The 20,640-nt window shown below is 43.8% G+C and overlaps 1 protein-coding gene across 1 annotated transcript; it reads right to left on the bottom strand.

Annotated features, from left to right (window-relative positions):
- Positions 1-8,583: 8,583 nt before the first annotated feature.
- LOC139223007 (transmembrane protein 151A) lies at positions 8,584-19,948 on the bottom strand. The gene is made up of 6 exons (XM_070854932.1): positions 19,880-19,948; positions 12,249-12,587; positions 11,316-11,450; positions 10,815-10,954; positions 10,684-10,723; positions 8,584-9,804 (listed from the first exon to the last, which is right to left on the bottom strand). The coding sequence occupies exons 1-6, from the start codon at positions 19,946-19,948 to the stop codon at positions 8,584-8,586; spliced, it is 1,944 nt and encodes a 647-aa protein (XP_070711033.1).
- Positions 19,949-20,640: the final 692 nt, after the last annotated feature.

Below are 20,640 nucleotides of genomic sequence, written 5' to 3'. Positions count from 1 at the left end.
GCCCACAAATAAAAAAAATTTAAAAAATGAACTATTTATAAATTCTTAAAAGCACATCTACTCCTGCTGCTGCTTTGAAAAATCCAGAATTTCTGAATATGCAAACGTGTTTTATATCAAATGTGTGATGATGCAAACCACTTGTGATGTCACAAAATCCTGCTTATATGTCCACGCTTTTTAAGTTGGATTTGATGTGAGCACAGAGAAACTTTCATCCTTTAGCGGAAATTTGAAAACAGCCACCATACTTTCATCTGCACAGTGGAGGCCCAACACCCAAGTGAAAAGATCCATTTTCAAACGGAGGGGGGATTAAAATTCACCTCATATGCTGAAGCTCTTCATCAACAAAGAAGCAGTGTTACGATGCCAACCCTCTGCTGCCCTCTTGTGTCTAACCCGCCGGCCTGCACTGTGGGATCAGCAACAGTCCTGTACAACAGCAGAAACCCGACTTCAGTAAACATGACAGAATGGGTTGAGTGTTTGATTATTTATATCACAAGAGCCAACTGCGGTTTGTAGACTGTCCCATGGGATGAGATGAGCCAAATCTAGTGAAAGTTTCTATGTCCTGACTCCCTACATGACTGAGTTAACAATAGCACCTGCTGGAAGTACTTTGTTGTCAGTAACTATAAAATGCAAATCAGATGACAAAGCTCAGAAGTACAGCTCTATAGATAAACAGACACTCTAAATGCAGCAGAGTGGTGATTTGAACTCCTCACCCTCCTGAGTTACTGTTTGCAGTAGTGTGGGCAAATCTGTCAAGATGATAAAGGGGACAAGCAAATACATAAAACTTGTGTAAGAAGACACAATCTATGTCAAATTAGCTGAACATGATGGAAGAGCTAAATGAACATATTTACAGGACAAAGCCCATCCAGAGAAAAACAGGGCCGCAGACACGCCATTACATAAACATGAATAATGTATATTATAAATATCATAGCCTGTCAAGCTCAGCCTGCGAGTGGCACAGGAACTGTAATAACCTCTATGAATATTGTATGTGCAGTAAGAGAACTTGAGATGGATGTTTGACAATATATGAGACACCCAAAATTACCAGCAACAAGGGCACAGTAATCACACGCCACAAGTATGACAAAATGTCAGGTGATCTATGGGGCAGCGAGTGACTTCACTTAACTGGGACAGGTTGACCAGGTAGCTGCAGGGCCAAATAATTAATGATGATTGATTGTCAAAAACTGACTGATATTCTGACATTTGATCCCTACTATGAAGCTGAGCTCCAAAAATCTTGGATCCTACACTTCCCATAATGCAACTCTAGAGTCCTTTGTGTCTCACCTCACATTCACAGCACACAAAGCACACAAACATGGAAGTGTCAAATAAACCTGCATAGTAAATGTCTACACGTCCGAGCCGAGGTGCCTATCCTCCCTCCAGAACCTAAGAAGACATTATTTAGCTATTTGTAGTGTTTTGGTAAATGATTTGGCATGTAAAATCAGTGGAGTACCCCTTTAAGGCAGGTAGGATTTAACAGTCAGTCTAAATACATGTATCCATCTTTCAATCTGCAATGGTTCTAACTGTAGGCTTGCATTATTTTAATAGTGAGAAAATGTTCCAGCTGTCAGAAGTGTTTCACCAGTGAGTGCATACAACAGAATTGCGGGGATAAAACAGTTAATTAGTTCTGTAATCAAGCTCTTATCATACTTTTATACATACACACTGCTTAAAAAAGCAATAAATATGTCAGATGATTAACCACATTTTGAACATATTTACACCCAATAATATCTTTGAAATCCTAAAGATATCATTGGGTTAAAAATTTCACGAGACCAAGCCCTGGTATACCAAGCAGATTGACTTTATTTGTATCTTCCACGATAATTAATTGTCATCATCATCGCCAGGATCGCATCAGTTAACAGTGTTATTGCCCCCAGCTCCATTACCTTCACTGTCACCCCCCATTCAAATGAAATAATTACAATATCTTAAACAGGCCAGTGACGACAGCTATAATCTGGTGTGATATTGACAATCTCATTATCAGTTACACATTAATTAGCTTAAATACTGAGGACATTTTGCTCGACGGTGCTTGAACAGAAAGCCCATTCCTGGCTTTACACACCACTGTGTAAGACAATAATGCATTGTATGTGACATTATTGTTTTATACTCCATAGAGGCTGCATGTACATAACAACTACATTGTGGTAACAAGTCATTTGTTCGACAGCTCACAAGTAATCCAGCAGCATTAAATATTTAGCAAGAAAGAAAAGGAGTATCCTGAAATGGGGCGCCATCGTCTCTTCTGAGGCTGAATTTAGGGTTTTACATGAATGTAGCTTTTTACAGCTTTATTGTCCAATGATGATACTCTACCAACAATCAGGTGACACAGGACATATTTAAGCAAAGTGTTCCTTGACTCATCTCCAACCCTAATCATGACATTTTTAAAATCGAGCCGACTATTATCTGACTGATCAAAGAATCAACCTTGACCCAGAGTATCTGCACTGATGTACTGCCTTAGTGACACACCACAGACATATATAATGATGTGACTCAGCAGCTGAGTTTTTACATACAGTCTTGTTTTGGTACTATTTTCAATGGACCACTGTCAAAAGGTGGTGACATGTTGTTGCATCACAGATATGCGACAACACTTTTATTCCAGTGCAAAAACAAAGGGCGGTGACACTGTATCACACAGATACAAGGCTCAGTACAGCTACAGTACAGTTTGTACACTATGGAAAACTGCTATTCTTCATTATTAAAAGAGCAGCAACAAAGTGCCAGACACTGTTTGGCTGCTGTTTTTAGTTTTGAGGGAGAGTTATTAATGCACACAAATTCACATGAAAGTGTCTGAGGTCAGAGGTTAAAGGATACCCTGAATTCAGTTTTTGGTCGATGGATGACACATTTGTATTTATTACCAGATAGTTTGTAGTGTCCACATTAGACTAACCGAGTGTTTCTGCAAATAAATGAAAACTGACAATGCAGCTGGAATTCATGTGATTTCAAGTCAAACCAACTCTTAACATGTTTTTTACAGTGTTTGACAAACTTGGTATGACTACTCGACTCATCCCATGACCACAAGAGAAACAGTAACAGTATTGACAACAATACATTGGTCATAATTGCTAGAGCATTTTAGAAGATAGCCGGGTGATGATGTTGATAAAAGGGTGGAAAACAGGAGCAGAATTTTGAGCTCACGCGAAACAATGAGACTGCATGTGGACTAACTTTGGGTGCAAGAAGACAGATGTGTGTTTTAGAGTGGTCACCTCATAATGTTGATCACAAGCCAAAGCACCTTCCTCTCTGTCATTGTATTTGTAGTTTGTGTCCTGTGGAGCAACAAAGCCAGTTATGCAGTGGAACTGGAGGCTCAGTCACAAATGCAAATGGCCTCCATCTAAAAGTGCTGTCATTTCAATGACTGAAGCTCCCGTTGCTTGTGATTAAAAGTTCAAAAAGCTGCTTAGCAACATATAGAAGTCTGGCCACAAAGCAGGGATACGGGCAATGTTGCTTTGCAACACATTCAGTCACAGTAAAAGTCAAATAATATAATCAGTGGAGGCATAGAAGATAAATGCACAATCACACAGGACTGCTCTGCTTTCTGCAGGTTTAAACATTCAGGTTTATTGCACCTCCGCCCCGACCTCCATCAGTGATGTTAAAGAGGTGCTTTTTATCAGCTGCCAAAGACAAATGACCTGGTTTGACATCGCTGACTGGGTGGGTGTGCAGATGTGCAACATGTTTAAGTTTAACCCACAGAGAGCAGGACAGCAGCTGTTTTCTGGCCTGTCTCACTCAGTGTTGGTTCACCCTCTGAGTACAGACGTGCTGCGACATATTGGACTGGGTGGATTTACACATGAGCTGCAGCTCAGCCATTCAGTCAGGATACAAAATAAACAACTTCCATTAGTAACAAACAAAATTGTGCATTTTGCTTGATGGACATCTTTAATGTTTACGTTCTGTCACGTCATGTAAATGTGTGGCGCTGTAGCACAGGTCATGCTATTGCACACTGTGTGGACTTGGTGCCGACACCTACACCAGCTGCTGATGTGCATGTGTATAATCACAGGCGTATTCTCGGTGATGCTTTTTTTTTTTTTGTTTTTTTTCTGCTTTGGCATGTTGATGAGTTGTGAAAGAGAGCTCGTGTTGACACAGGAATGCAGCATTAACTGAAATCCTGAGCAAAAACGTTGGCAACGTCGGACACAAAGGCAACATAGCAGGACAGTTCCATGCTTTCATTGTGTGTGTGCATGTTTGTGTTAACACTCTGAATGTGTGGGGCTATTAATGGGTATTAGATTAATGTCACTCTAGTCTAAAATAAGCTATTATTATGGCTGCTTTACTGCTGTGACTAAACATGCAAGCGGCATGAGTGTGTGTTTGTGTAAGACATCATGGGCACGAAGTTCTCTTGGCACACCTGAAGCGGCTGAGGACACACTTGACACACTCCGAGATAAAAAAAAATGAAAATAAATAAATAAAAAAACACCATATAAATATCTAGTCACAACATATGAGTGAAATACCTTTTTTTTGGAACAAATAAACTTGCAAGCAAGTATAACCGGGTCCAAGCACCCTATGCAATGCAGGGGCTAACGACACAAGCTCAATGGGAAGCCAAGAGCATTGTTTGTATTACCAAAATAAAAAATTAAGATAAAATAAAAAAAAGAGCTAAGACATGAGACATTTCTAAAGCTTACAAAGGCATTTGGATTTTAGACATCACTTAAATAACCTGAAATAATGTCTACTCAAGTATGCAGATGATATAAAAGTAGCAAATTACAGACTGAGGTGTATTTTTCTTGCTTTGCCATTTTCGATGACAAAGTGTTTAGATAAAAATGTAAAAGCAGTCAGACTTTAAATTGGAGCACACTACTTGTGAGCTCCAATTCAAGTGGCTATATGAACAAAAATAACAAACCGAGTGAAGAATAGTGAAAGCAACATCTCACAATGAAATCAGTGTGTGGTGTGGTCAGTGCTTTTTAGTGCTTCTTTTTGTTAAGGGACATTAATGGAGACAAATTTATCCACAAGTCAGGAGACTGAGATAATGATAAATAGCTGTAAAAATAATTGTCTTTTAATCTCACATTTTCAGTCTTTCTTCCCTCCAGTGGCTGTTTGTCAAGTCTTTGTCACGTTCCAGCTCTCCAGTCATATAGAAACACTTGTCCTTGTTGCCGTTTATTTTCCCTCTGTCAGTTTTCATCCATTAGTTTCCTTGTGCCCGGTTCAGCTTGATGTCCCCCAAAGCTACCGAAGATCCGTGAGCCAGAATGAGAGTGTGTGAATGTGTGTCAGAGTGTGTGTGTGTGTGTGTTTGTGTGTGTGAGAGAGTGTCCCGTACACCAAACCAGGTCAGCACTCGTGCCCTACTTTATCTTTTCAGAAAGTATCATTGAAAGAACCTGTTCCCTGCTGTCTCTGCTGAATCCAGGTTGGATGTTTGCTGTTCCAGTGTCCACATTAGTGAGCCTGCGTGTGCATTCATTAAACGTGTCCACCATCTCTGTCATCTATGAAGTGTGTCAAGCGTTGTTTTTGCTTCATTTTCGCGAAACTCCTCGTGTGAAAGATGTCACTCAGACTTCATTCTTTCAGTGTGCTTTTCAGTGTCGTGTCCGAAGTAAGCAGATAGAGAACGAGGGAGACCCTTCAAACATCGAAAAGTGGCCGACGTGACCTATGAAGGGCACTATGCAGGGAAGGTTAAGAAATGTTCGTCTAACTACTCGAACTGCTTCTTGCTACTGCAGCAGCTTTAGTGTGCTTTGTAAAATCTATGCATCAAAGCACTGATGGTTGTGTCGTCTGTGCCAATTGCCTCTCCCTGGACTGGTTCTCCACAAAATCATACAAACTCAGAAAGTAGGACACAGAGTTCATCCCTATGGATTCTTGTCTGTGTCCTTGTCTACATGTGTCTAAAATATCTAAATTTGTGTTGACTGATCATGGATCATTGCTTTTTGGCACTGCATTTTGCAATGGCAGACATATTTGCTACATAGCTATTAGTCGCTCCTGCACACTAGCTGTTATTAAGTTACATGCATCTCTATGCCGGCAAACTTACACATTTTAGAGTGAGGCGATGGTTCAGAGAGCACTGTTACTTATTTGCATGTGACTCTTCAAGAGGAGGAGGCAGCAGCATGGCACAATCTGGCCATATGACATATATCACAGGGCTGGGCGTTGTTGATCATTGTGATCATATTGTTGGTTGTATTTTAATATCGTAGCGACTTTGTCATCTGCACTAAAAATACGAAGAAATAAGTCAGATTTCTTCTTGTATGTCTTTTTTTAATGATGAGAATACCAGCTGAGCATAACAGCTCAAGTTTTACTTCCCATGCGGCCCAATATTATGGACATAAATGAGATAAAGAGGTGAATTTTCATGCCTAAACACATACAGTATTGTGATATATAGTAGGTATTGGAGGACGGTTTAATGGTTATTGTCATTTTTTTTCTTCATATTGCACAAGCCTACGTTTGGGTACAAAGGTTTCAACTAGAGCACAGGCATAACTGGTGGGACATTTTACTCTTACTGTGTGTGAAAATCACACTCTGTTAGCAACTTTTCGATATCTTTCAGGCCAATTTCATCTACGTGTTTGCTCCTCTGTGGATTGGGTAAATTCAATTTCTTCAAATCTCATTCTGTTTCTTTGGAAATACACAGACATAAAACAGCAAGAGGTCATTAAAAACTTCATAGGAGTGGGAAATATCTGGTTTGGAAAACCTGATCCTGGAGGAGAAACCTGGCGCTAGAGGAGATGTGATATGTGGGGAGAGCTGGGATGAAATCTGATCTGAGCATTTCCAGGAGCAGAGAGAAGTGTATCACGTAACCACCACTTACAAAAAAAAGAGGAAAGGGAGGAGCAGAGGCAGATGATGGGGGGGGGGGGTAATGATGGATGCATTGAATCTATTTTGGTACAACAGCCTCTCATCACTTATAACACAACATATGCTAATAGCATAAAAGTTGTTGCGCATAACTAGTCGAGCTCATAAAAGCATCTCTGACTTTTTTCGGTGCAGGAGAGAGGTGATAAAAGAATGAGGAGTATAGGAGAGGTGATAAAAATGGAGAGAGGAGAGCAGATAGGAGCACGAGGAAAGAGGAGGTAGAGGAGGACAGAGCTGAGAAGTAGAGGAAGCAGTCGCTCCTGTTTATCGAGGGTTTTTTTTTTTCCTACCAGCTCCATATCAGTAATGGATGGAGAGTGGTGGGGAGGCTAATGGTGAAGAGTAAGATGGCAAAAAGAGACAGGAAGGAATTCAGTGGTTCTCCTCTTTTATGGTACGGTTATGGTAGCTAGACTGTGTCTAAAAGACCTGACCAATACCTCATTTGTCAAAGGGACATGTTTGAAAAAAGTTACTTCTTGGATTTTTCCTGATTAGATTCGAGGTCAGGGTTGCTGCCCAGAGGGTGTTCTCCTCCTCTTGAGTTCATCTTTTTGAATTTGTCTGAATTCTGTCAGTATTGTGTCCATTTTGTGTTCGACTTTTCTTTGCCTTTTGTTTCTGTGCTGAACTCTAATAGTCCTGGATTTTGTACTCTCCTTCCTTTTAAACATTTTTTTAAACTTTTTATTCCCCTCTACTTCTCATTTGTGATCCCCTCTGTTTCCTCCATCATCTGGACTATTTAGGAATTCTTTCTGCATTTCCCCCTTTCTGTATTTCAGTCTTTAAGTGAGCCACATTTGTAGTTCTCCTCTACGTATTTTGATTCTAGCAAAACTAAAGCTTCAAGCATCCAAAATACCCTTGAAACTCCTCCACTTCTGTTTCTTTTGCAAAAAAATACCCACTGCCACTCAGCTGGTTTGGAGTCTCTCTACTGCTCTCCAACCTGCTATTTTTAGACTCTGTACTCCTCCCACTCCTGTTCTTGCATAGATATATCTGGAAATAGACATTCCTAAGTTTTCGGTCTTTACGCTCTTCCCAAGTATTCAACTTCTCACGCAATTTCTTTGGAGAAAAATCTACAATTGCGATTTTCTTGCCTTCGCTCATATTCTCAGACTCCATATTATCTTGCTGCCGCACTCCCCATCAGCCCTCATCTACTTGGGAACCAGTCCTGCCTTTTTACAGTATCCACTGTTCATTCAACAGTCCTCTTGCTACCCCCCATCCCCAAAGTACATCTGCTTTTCTATTTCTACTCTCTCCACTCAGCTTCTTTCATCACCACTCCCCCCCTTTCCTTGGTAATTCTGTCTGTTCTTACCTCTCATTACCTCTTTGTTCTGACTGAATCCTGTCTTCTCTTTTTGGGGCTGGTATACAGTCAGCCAGCTCTTTTCATCCATTCTGTTCTCATTCCATATCTCATTTTCCCCTCATCCACGCTTTCTCTGATCCACTACTTTCTTTCTACTCAGCGTCCTTTCATCTCCCTCTGCCTCTGACCATACTTTCTTGCTCTAAGTGCGTTTGTTTTTCTGATGGTCACATGTCGTCTCCGGCGTGGCAGCTCTCCTCTCCGTGTATAATGAGGACGGGAAAGAAGAATGCGTCCTGGTAGGATGGAGGACGATCCCTGCTTACCGCCTCCCCCTCCCTCCCCTCGCCTCCCCCTCCACTGTCCTGCTCTGCTTCTTCGTCCCTCTCTCTTCCTCCCCTTGCCCTGTCTTCCCTTCTCCTCACCTCCTCCTCCTGCTCCTCCTCCTCTTCATCGTCATCCCCTTCCCCTTCTAGCACTCCTCTGGTCTCTTCGTTGTCCTGTCTTGAACCTAACCCGAGGAATCCTCCACCACCTCCTCCTCCCCCACTACCTCCCCCTCCTCCACTTCCTCCTCCATCTTCCCTGCTTCCTGCCAGCCCACCTCCCATGCTTCTTGAATGAAACAGACTGCTCTGGCGCCCTCCTGCAAGTCTCCCAAGGGAGAATCCGCTCCGACTGAGCACCAACCTTCCTCCTATCGCGCCACCTCCCTGCCCTGCTGCCCTGATCCCTGCTACGGTAGCATTCAGGAGGGCTGTGGTTCCCATCGGAGCCCTTAGCCTGGAGGGAAGACTGGAACTGGACGTGGTCCTCCGGCATCGGGGGCAGCTTTGGAGGAGGTAAGCAGAGTTGAACACCACAGGCAGAGCCAGAGGGGGCGGGTTAGCACCCTGGTTGGGGGTGATGGATGGAGGCCCAGAGAGGGGTGTCGAGGCAGTAGGGTTTGTCCCCCCACTTGTGTCCAAGTCCATTAGGAGAGCTTCAGAGTAGCTTGGGACCATCTGTTGGTTACAGCGGATGTGCCACTCCAACTCTGTCATGTCCACCGTGTTGACCCGAGAGATGGCTCTGTAACTCGTCCCATTTAGGCCAATTCCAATCCCAATTCCTGGGTGGATTCCATTCTCAGTCCCACCTTCAACCCCGTCCCCTCTTCCACCTCCACCTGGCCCTCCTCCACCGCCACTGTCCTCGTCCTCCCCGAACAGCTTCTCCACATGGTAGTGGACATATGCTGTGCGAAATTCTGACACAACCCGCAGAGGCCATGACAGGAGAAAAGCAGAAGCCAGCCAGAACACCCTGTGCCTAGAAAACCACGGCTGGTGGGCAGGATCTGGGAACGCCAGGATGTGTTCCCGGAAATCAACATTCTTCAGGTGCATTCCCTCCCTGGCCTCCATGTAGTCATCAAGCCCCTCGTTCTCCCCGAAGAAGCGTGCTCGCTTGGAATACCAGAAGGAGAATTGGACACGTTAGTTATGTGCAAATTAGAACTGAAACAATCAATGTCAAATTCATAGGGCCAATTCCACCACAGCACGTATACAATCAGATGAAATTGAAGAACGAGTGCTGGACTATACTACTAGATCTGTATATACCTGAACTGCAATCAACAAAAAAGAAACAAGACTAAAAAGGGAGGAACGACACTAAGAAAATAACAGGAATGGAGGTTAAATAGACACAAAGATTTATGTGCTAGAAAGTATGAAAATATTTGTAATGATGTTTATTGAATCAGTATTTATGCATAAGACTGTATGATTTACTGTGTGGGTGTGTTATGGCACTTCTTATACCATTTGTACTCTACCATATAGGGAGAGCAGAAAAAGTACAAGAACCTTGGGGAGGGGGGGGGGACTGAAGATAGTTTTAGTTAACACTGCAATTTAGCTGAATGCCCACTAAGCCCAACATTCCTGAAGGGGCTGCGGGCAGGAGACTTAGGCCTTGATCCTAATAGAGAAGAAAGGCAAGAAGAAATGGAGGGTCAGAGGCTGCTATTGGTGCTCCTGCATACATTCAAGTCTCTGCGGGAGCTGCTGTCACTGATTTTAGAGATTTTTGGACTTCTTCCATTTGCTCTACCATATCCAAGGAAGTTGTGTGTCGAACAGCGAGGAAAAGGAAAATAGGCAAACAATAGAAATGTGTGATTTTACTGAAAGATTTTGTTTGATTGATTGCATTAATGGTTGCTATTAACATTCTACTGCTGTGAGCTTCTGTACACTATCTGATTTTAAAATAAGTGTATGTTTCAGAGAACAAGAGAATAACATACATCAAATATTTGGTTTTGTACCACATCTTACCTGAGTGAGGTAGGCAGCTTCAGCGCGTGCACTGGAGAAGCTAAACAGCAGAAAGATTAGTTAATAATTTGTTTACCTCCCTAAATAATAATCTGTTTCGCAAGACGTGTGGTTGGTGGTGGGTGTCTAACCTGAAACACTTGGTGAAACGGAGGCGAACGGCAGGGTGCACCTGCAGGTCCAGCAGCTCCTTTGACACGTCTTTGACACCGTAGCGGGCGTAGTCAAACTCTGAACTGGAGGCATGAGTGTTCACCCGCTCGTGGTAGACCTGAAGGAGGAAGGAGCGGGGCAATGGAGGGGGGATGGGAAAGGGGCAAGGATAACAGATTGAGAAAAGAAAAGTCAAGGTATAGGAACCTTCCTATATGCTTCAGCATCATAGTTGCTAAATAGAGTGATATTTTTCTTACTGTACACAGCCCCGCAATATTTCATAATAGGAGAAATGCGATTTGCTTAACAGTTACTTTAAAAGTTTAATAAACTACAATATAAGTTTTACAGTGCAGCTATTAACTATATAAAAAGAGGGGAGTGAACGTGAGAGAAAGTGTGTGTGTGTGTGTGTGTGTGTGTGTGTGTGTGTGTGTGTGTGTGTGTGTGTGTGTGTCAGGAAGAGTTCACCTCACCTGTGTGGTCGTATATGCATCTCCATTGCGGTATCTTGTCACCTGCCTGGTCCTCCTCACGTAGTGATAGCTGATGGCCTTCCACCAAATGCAGGGTGTGGCCTGCTGAAGTCTCTGCACACGCTCGTACACTTCCTGTGTCAAAGAATGAATGAGTAAGCAAATCAATTAGTCGATGTCACATTTAAATGCAACTTTCTGGGGCTGTGGATGAACAATCTAAAATGTAAAGATGCAACAATGAGCAACTTCTCCCAAGTTCCTGTTGTTTAGAATAGTTAAGTCTTTGCAATCTGGCCCTGCCGCTATTTGTTTATGGTGCTATAGTTCTTTTTTTTCTCTTTTCAGAGCTGTCTTAGTCATAGAATATCCACCCCTGACAGCCTGGACCAACATTAAACATGCTTTGTTTCTGGCAGTGGCAGATAGCTAGGATGAACACTAGACTATTCTTTTAGAGCTACGTGCTCCTGGAGTTCCTGATAATGGAGAGAGGAGACCAGAATAGACAAAAGATGGGCGGAGGTCCATCAGGTCAGCTCATTTCCACATGTGAAGACTTTTCCCCACAGTCAAGTAGAAAAGTGAGTGTAAATCAGTTCTCTCCTTGTAAAATGTAAACATGTCTGACTAAACTGCATGAAATTAGGATTGTTTTGTTCTACTTATCCCAAATTCCTCCTGAACAGCAACTGTCTGTGCAGACATTTACAACAGCATCATTTTATTTATGTAACCTATTTATTTGCGACATTTTGCTGACACTATCATACTGAACAAGATTCAGTGAGTAAACAGATTCTGCTGTGTAGCTCAAGGTCATAGTCCTATTGTTAGGCTCCTATTGCTTTAGTTTGTCGGCTGTTGGGTTTAGGTAGTTTTTCAAGTTGTTAGTCCCCATTGCTGAATGCTGAAACTGGTTTTCCCACCTACCTGGAACTCAGCATGGGCCAACATTGCCGTCTTGGAGAAGCAGTGCCAACACTCCACCAAATAAACCACGTACAGCATTGCCAGGAAGGCCAGGGGGATGTAGACATATCCACTAGAGCACGGACTCTCCAAGTGCAGAATGTCATTGTAGTAGGCTGCCGCGGCGGCACCGTCTTCGCCGGCATGAGGTATGGAGGAGGAGCCGAGAACAGGGACGCGACAGAGAGCGCACCAGGCCAGCGTGGCAAAGCAGCCGTACATGAGCAGGGTCAGGAGGAGGCACTTCCAATGGGACTCCCGACACAGGGAGGAGGCCAGAGACTGCTGGACTGGCCGTTGCTGTGGGGGCACAGAGAGAGGAGAGATTAGCTGTTAAGATGCAAGAGAAAATCACCACAAACAGAACATTTTGACGCTGTATCAGAAAGCCCATGAAACTAACTGGGGGCAGAGTTTGAAAAACGCAGACAGAGAGAGTCAAACAGCAAAAGAAGCTACTGAGTTGCATTGTGGAAATTGCAGGACCCAGTGGTTGACCCACACTATTTACGACATTTCTCGGTCATTTTAGACACGTTAGTTATGTCGCTCTGGGAATGGTAATGTGGGTCACTCCGCCGTTTTGGTCCAGGCTGAAATAACCCTATAACCACTGGATGGACGGCCATTATTCTACACCGACCTTCATGGTCCTCATGACTTTGGTCATCCCTGGACATCTCAGTGAGATGTCTCCTGGGTACAGGTATTTCCAGTGTCACAGATTATTTCAACATAATTTGTGCTGTTGGTTATTTTTAACACTTAAATTTCCTTTTTGTTTTAAACTCTTAATGCCAAGATTAAACATCTTAAACAGTTGAGCTAATCCTATGCTAGCCTAAGATATGCTTCACATGTACAGCAAGCTGTTTTTCATAGATAAATAGATAGATAGATAGATAGATAGATAGATAGATAGATAGATAGATAGATAGATAGATAGATAGATAGATAGATAGATAGATAGATAGATAGATAGATAGATAGATAGATAGATAGATAGACAGTAAGGAAAAAAAGACTACAACACTAAACATTAGCCACAAATTTGGTGGAACCAGTCTGAGTCAAGATTATAATAAATAATACAGTAGGCTTCACAGTGTTAATATTTCAAAATGTCTGACAGGTGAATCTGATTGCAGATGTGGTGGTGATAGAAAATGTTTGTCAAGGAAGCACCACAGATTTTCTGTACCTGGTGACCCCCCAGTGAGTTTTTAATAACCATAATCTTTCTGTTTGGTAAACAGTATCACGTGCGAGCTGAGGTCTTGACCAAAGGAATGCATTAGACCACCCCTTACCCATCATAGGATAAGTGCTGCATATTAGCCACACACTCACTCACACACACACACTGTTTATGCCTCTCTAAGTGCACACTTTGGCACAGCCACACTGTGCACTGTGAGGACATCATATTACAGCGCAGTCAAACACACACACACACACACACACATTAGAATCACAGACATAGGTGGTTTAATGTGCCTCTCTTCTCTCTCGTCATCTCTCTCCATCCACGGACGCACGTTCTCTGCATTGTAATGCAGCTAGCGGAGTGAATGTGAATAATTTAGATGAGAACGATGCTTCTAGACTGTTCTCAACATCAGCAGCATATCACCGCTGCTTCAATTTGTGTGTGTGAACGAGGGACAGGCGGGTAGAGACAGACAGGGGGAGAAAGTGGTTGTACCACTAAAAAAAACCTGTTTATTATGTATGTTGTCGGTCACGGAAACACAGTTAACACACACCTGTACAGTCTCATGTGCGTTAATTTGTGCCCCCTCCATGTCGTCACCCTCTGCCTCGTGCTGAATGCGACAAGGAAAAAGAGCAACAAAGCAGATGACAAAAAAAAAAAGATGGGATGACACCAGTGTCCTCTCCTCCTCTCTGCCAAGTCTGCCTGTCCTGTCAGCACACACCCCCTCCTCCTTCTCCTCCCCTCTCTCTCTCCCTCTCTCTTTATCTCTCACTCCTTCAATGCAGCCACAATTTGCTATCCACTAGCACATTTGGCTGGCTGCAACACACTTGTACTTCTGTACGTCAAGGGCAAGTAGTGGAAGGCCGAGTGAAGGGCACCCACACCCCCACAGCCCAACATCTCTCTGCAAAAGCATCCAAAAACATCCAACTGCACTGGATACTTTGAAAAAAAACAAAAAAAACAGGGAAATTATCATCGGTGCCAATTCAATATCATATTGTTTGCTTTCTGTCTGCCTTTTCTCTCCACATTCTCCTTCCTTTCCTTTCCTTATGTAATCTTTTTTCTCCTTCCCTGAATCTTCCCTCCCAGGCATTTACTCTCAGATCCCAACCTAAGACTCTCCTCCCCTTCGCCCTCACCCCCACGTCTCCTCTGCTACATCCTCTCTGAGAGTCTGTCTCTAAGTGGATTGATTGGGCTAAAAGTGTAGCGTAGAGAGAGAGAGAGAGAGAGAGAGGGAGAGAGAGAGAGGGGATGAAGAGCATGAGAGAGACAGAGAAACTGTCATGAACTTTTCATGAATGCAAGTATGAAAGGAAGCAAAATGAGAGAGAGGGAGGGGAGACTAAAGAGATGGTAGCAGCGACAGACTGCACCTCTCTCCAGAGGACTCCACTGCCAAAATCCATCCTTTCTGTCCTTCTCCTGCCCTCCCACTCCATCTACCTCATTTTGTCTTCCTGGCTCCAACTCCCTCCTTTTCCTCTTATCTTCTGCAGATAAATGTTGTCAAAAAGGAGAATATTCTAGCAATACAAGAAAAAAAAAAGAACCAGCATGGATCTCAGCTACATTTTCATCAAGTCACTGCAGCTGGTGTGTGCCCAGTGAGAGGAAAAGCAGCCCCAAGACGGGAGTCAAATTATTCCTGTGTGCACTTGTGTCAATCAGCATTTGTCAGTATGAGCAGTTCTGTTTCCCACAGGGTGAGACCAGACCTGCCAACACTTCTGCCACAGTACTGGAAGCAGTACTCATAAACTAGCGGGCCTTCAGAGCTGCCACACAAAGCAAAGTCCACTGTAAACAGTTTCTCTGATGCATTGTACCAGGAAACAACACCCCCATCCATCATCAACGCTAAATGATGCTGGGACTTCAGAGAAATGGGACTGCTCTAGCATGAGACTGAGGAGCCATTTTGATTGTCACATAATAGCCAATAGAGGATGGACGCTCCACATGCAGTAATGCATACGTACAGCATGATGAGAGGTTATAGAACAGCAGTTTGCTCAAGGGACTGAATTTCTATTATGGAGCAGAAGTAACTCAGACATAAGTAAAGCTCCCACCAACACCTCCAACTTTTTTCAGAAGAGACCTGATAAGTTTCATGGAAGGCCAGGGATTGTTGCAGTCTGGCTCTAAGTCCCTAAGATGTCCTCAGATTTGTTCCTTGCTTATTTAGTATGGACTGAGCTCCTCGGCTCCTCCTCAGCCAGTTTTTCTTTGCCTCCCAGTGTCTGGTCGAGTGGCGTGGTCGTGTCTGTTCCTCATCTCTCCCTTCACGTCTGCCCTGCACTGTTCTCTGCGTTGGATGAATAAAGTATCGTCGTTCATCATGCCCTCGTTGAATTCCCTGTGGCACTTGGCTTTGGGGGAAAGTTACGCAGCCATCGTAAGTGCACACCGTTTGTCTGAAGAACTGAAGGTTTTAAGTTTGGTCTTGTTGGACGTTTTGTTCGTTTATGTTGGTGTAACTTCTGACCTGCTTCAGTATTGAAGTTACTCTTCAGTTCCTGCTGACTCCTGAGTTTGGGTCCACCTCCAGCAACTCGCTGTGACGGATTGCTGTTGCACTAAAAACTGAATAAGCAGCCAGCTGTGACTGAATTTAATTTTTATAACAGCACTGAAAAACAAACTGTGGATCGGTCACATCATGGACAAAACAGATCCGTATAGGCACCAATAATGCAACCTAATGCACCTCATGTCTACCTGAAGCTCACCGTCTGGTATAGTGTGCGCCATCACACTGTCTCATTACGGAGTGACCACAATGTCATAAAGGTGAACTGGTGACCAGCGGGGGTGCACTACAGGCCGAAATAAGTCTCCAGATTTTTGGCTGTGTCACGATCCTCTTTCTGTTTCAGCTGCCTCTGTTGAGCCTTGGCTCTTGTGTCAGGCTGTAACAGATCAAAAGGCAAGGCTCACTCTCTTTGACATCATTATGAAAAGAATTCTGTATCGCCTCGTCTGAAAGGGTGTCAGCTTTCATTTTTTTCATACTGAAACTTTGGGTCGCCCTCCTTGCGAGCTCTTTTGAAGTTGGCTGATACAGGTTGGTCCTAACATGACAAGTCCTTCATGAATGTTTTATTAACCTCTTAAATTCAGTGCCTGGATTTGCATAGAACACATTATCTGACAAAATCTTGCTGTGTTGAAGATGCTGATACTTTGACATAGTGTCTCTAAATTTTATACATATTTCTTAGCTTCCACAGTCACTAGAGACAGCTGTCTGAAGTAGAGCCCACATGACTGACATGAAACTTTGACCACAGGCTGGTTGTTCTGGGTTTTTTTGGACACATTTCAGAGCATTGCTTGGATTCAGAAGAACCTGTGCATGCTGTACTGTAGCTATTTCCTGCCTCCACTGAAACTGCAATTGACAGGGCTTTTTCATTAATAGGATTTCCTTCAGCCAGTAAATGTCTCTGAATTCAATCATTGTTCAATAATCTGGTCTTGCAGCACTTGCTCTTGTGTGGCGCTGTAGCTGTGCAAATTATGCTTCAGTAGTAGAACTAGCTGTGGCTATGTTTTGTCTCCAGTACTATATGAAGCTAGTAAGTCAGTTAAGCCACAATATTCTGCATTTGTACACGAGGCAGAGAAGTTTTTTTCTAGTCCCTTCTTGTATTATAGTGTTTAGCAGGGAGCGTGCATTGCTCTCTCTCCCTCTGTGTCTCTGCTCATACTGATTCAGCTGGTTAGGTGTGACTGGAGCAGCTATAATTAGCAATCCTAGCATGTGGGTGGCAAATGAAGTGAGGAAAGGAAAAAGTGCTGTTGATGCCTGCAGTGCACTGCTAAAAATGATGGGTCATTTCAACACGATTCGAGAGAGTCATTTAGGATGTCAGGTTTCTACTACCCATGCTGCAACAGCGCATAAATTGTTAGCACTTGGCATTTGAGGACACGAAACGAGTCATCATGTGCTCTCAGTACTCTAAACGTTATTCCTCTATTCCAAATGGTTTGTTTTTAGAGTGTGCATTGGAGACTAATTATCCACCCATTAGCAGGTAAGGTGTAGGTCACCCATTTATAAACATAAATACTACTGAATGCTGCAGTCAAGCAGTTTTTTTATTGGTTATGATTTTGTTCTTTTGAAGCTTTACATCATCGTGGCTGTTTGTCACGTGGTGATAAAACTTGCCCAGAAATTAAGACCACTTTGTTTGAAGCAACAGACCCGAAACGCATTGAAACCTTAATCATGATAAATTGCATCTGAATCAAACATTCTATTTTAATATTAATCACGGGGCTCTTCTTAATTCATGATAATGCCTGTGTGAGTGTACACGCATACTCAAGTGGGCCAGAGGGTGAAGAAAGTTAAATGAGATATGAGTGTGCAAATGTTTGGGAGGGAGAGGAAAAGAGACTGGGATATGATGAAGCTCTATACTCCACGACAGGCAAATCTAAAACAGGAAGGAGACCAAGAGGGGAAGATGAGAGAGAGTAATGGAGGCAGAGAACAGATGAAGACTGAATTCATTGGATTACATCTGCACTGCAGGCAAGGATAAAGGCAGAGGAGAGAGGTGGAATAAAGTGAAAGGCATCATTTAATAGGCTTAGTTACTCCACATATTATGTGCCGGGGGGGTTTTAAATGACCACTAGCCAAAAGCTTGATTCTCTCTTTTCTATTAACTATTTGTGTTATAAAACGTAGATGAACAATTCAGATATAAAACTCCTCTCACCACTTATAGTCAGTTAAAGGAAAAAGTGTATTCCATGCCTTCAGGCCAGATATTCAAAGCTCAATTGAGCTAAAATGATTTGTCGATTAATCAACAATTCAAGCAACAGAGAATTAATGGCTGCCTGAATGAAATGCATGACAGTACAAGTTGCTGCTTCCAGATTTTCAAATGTGAGGGGTTTTGCTGCTTTTTACGGCTCAGGGTTACTGTGAAGGACACATCATGGAGAAGAAATCCATCAAATAATCAAGAATAATTGTTTGATTAAAAAAAGTGACAATAAAAATAAGAGTATGTTGCAGCACTCAAGCTCCCCTTAGCCTTAGCAGTACAGCCCCGTCCTTAGATATCATTACACCACACACATACACAGCTCTGCTCTTCCTTTAAGACGGTCATCATGTGAAGTAGTAAGACTGGGAGTAATGGTGAGAAGACAGCGTGCCCACATCTTTAGTTATTTTAACTGACTACCTAACTATTTGTTAACTGACTGGGGTACTTTTAGCCTACTCTGCTTCTCCTGGGTTTTCATTATAAAGATGACGTATACATATATACACACACACACACACACACACACACACACACACACACACACACACACACACACACACACACACACACACACACACACACATTGCTGCTTCCTAATCAAAAGAGTGGTAGTAGAGGAGGTGGTCGGTTGCTTAGGAGGACAAGGTTATGTGCTATAGATGCTTTCAAACAGGGAGTCAGATTCATGGCGTCATGCTGTGTGTGTGTGTGTGTGTGTGTGTAAACTTGATGCAATTTCCCTGAGTAAGGACTTTCATTCTAATGGTTCAGGAAACGCAGGAAGTACTTCAGAGGAGCTGTAGTAGAGATACAGCTGGGGAGGTGTGTAAATGGGCAGCAACATATATACTGTATGAAGTAAGAAGTTTACTAATACAGCAGAAAACACACTGCTGAGTGGTTACATCCTGTTATAATAAGTGGCCAGTAAAGCTCTGCTCGGTGAAAATAAATAAAGATGCTGAATGGAGGCGTTAGTCTGTGTTCCCATCATTCACATTGTGTGTCAGAGTAATTTTGGCTGAAAGGTGGGTGTGTGGCTGAACTGTGATGTCACCCTCTGGTGTATATCAGTGGTGTCAGCTGGTGTGTAGACACACTCTACAATACTGAAAAAGACTAAAGCAGCTCCCCCGGGGACAACACACCATCCGGCGATGTCAGACGTATCACATCAGCACTGTGGCATTATTTCTGGACAGGCATTTAGAAACCCCCCCCCCCCCCCCCCCTCCCCTCTGTTTACCTAAACCACAGCCGCTCCATTCATAGAAACCCAAGGTCCTGCTCGGTGCCCTTGCTCTTGTACGAGGCATCAAGGACTTAAGAGATGAAGAAAGACATTCTTAGTGACCTGAAGACCAGGAGACGTAGTTCACAGCATGTGTGCATGATGTGGACATGACGGGTTGTTTGGCAGCAAGCAGAAATTACATAAATATTCAAGGTGGTTCTTGTAAGGGGGAAATGTGCGCAACTTCTCCTAACTGGACTCTTTCTATCTGCACAACCCTGCGCTTCCTCATGAAGGGAGACAGGGAAAATATAGGAAATGTCCTTACCTGTTCTCGTCCTGACCCTTCCTCCAAAATGGGCTCTTCTGCGGTGGCCGTCTCCTCCTCCGTCTGCATTTTCCTCTCTTGCCACTCCTTCCTTCCTTCCTTCCTTTTAGAACCGGGCACCGGCAGCTCCCACCCCGGTACCGTCCGAAGGCAGGGACCTCCCCGGCGGAGCAGCGAGCTCGGTCACCCCATCCGCCGCAAGTCGGTATCCAATTTCACGATGGCGGGGCCTGCGGCAAACAAGCATCATCTGCTCCGGATGTCGGTGCCCCCCTGCCTTCTTCCCGTATCCTCCCCCGCTCAGTGTTCCCCCTCAGCCCGCTCCATCCTTCACCTCTGTGGTCAAAGCTAAATGTGACTAAGCACCCAAAGTCACAGCCCGTCGCCCTTCCCGTCACACAGTTACCGCCGCTTCTGCCTCTCGTGACTCTCAGCTTCGAGCGTGCGTGTGTGCACGTGTGCGCGCGTGCCCGACAGCGCTGGGGAGCCAACCGGAGCCAAGGAGCGCACGAGCTGTGGATGCACAAGCGAGGGGAGACGCGACGCGCGTTTTGAGGAGAAATGCGAAATGCAAAACAGAAAAAGCCAGCCAGGACCGCTGGCGCTGTCCAACTTTGTTTGGCCGTGGCTGCACCTTGCATGGGTCTCCGCTGACGTCATATAGCAACATCCCCACCCCCATCTGTTCACCTGAGCACACGCACAGGCGCGAGTCTCCCCTGTAGAGAGAGACGGGCACTCTCTCCAGCATTTAACTCCTG

The sequence above is a fragment of the Pempheris klunzingeri genome, chromosome 23 (genome assembly GCF_042242105.1).
Source record: "Pempheris klunzingeri isolate RE-2024b chromosome 23, fPemKlu1.hap1, whole genome shotgun sequence".
In the NCBI taxonomy this organism is placed as follows: Eukaryota; Metazoa; Chordata; class Actinopteri; order Acropomatiformes; family Pempheridae; genus Pempheris; species Pempheris klunzingeri.
The sequence above is the reverse complement of the archived record's forward strand: the minus strand, read 5'-3'. Positions and strand labels throughout refer to the sequence as shown.

What these genes read in the sequence shown, in the direction of transcription:
- LOC139223007 (XM_070854932.1), bottom strand. Translation starts at nt 19,948, where the DNA reads ATGCAGACGGAGGAGGAGACGGCCACCGCAGAAGAGCCCATTTTGGAG. An exon ending in AAGGGTCAGGACGAGAACAG is followed by an intron (nt 12,588 to 19,879) that starts GTAAGGACATTT and finishes GTGCCCCCACAG; the next exon opens with CAACGGCCAGTCCAGCAGTC. An exon ending in ATGCATATACGACCACACAG is followed by an intron (nt 10,955 to 11,315) that starts GTGAGGTGAACT and finishes TTCCTCCTTCAG; the next exon opens with GTCTACCACGAGCGGGTGAA.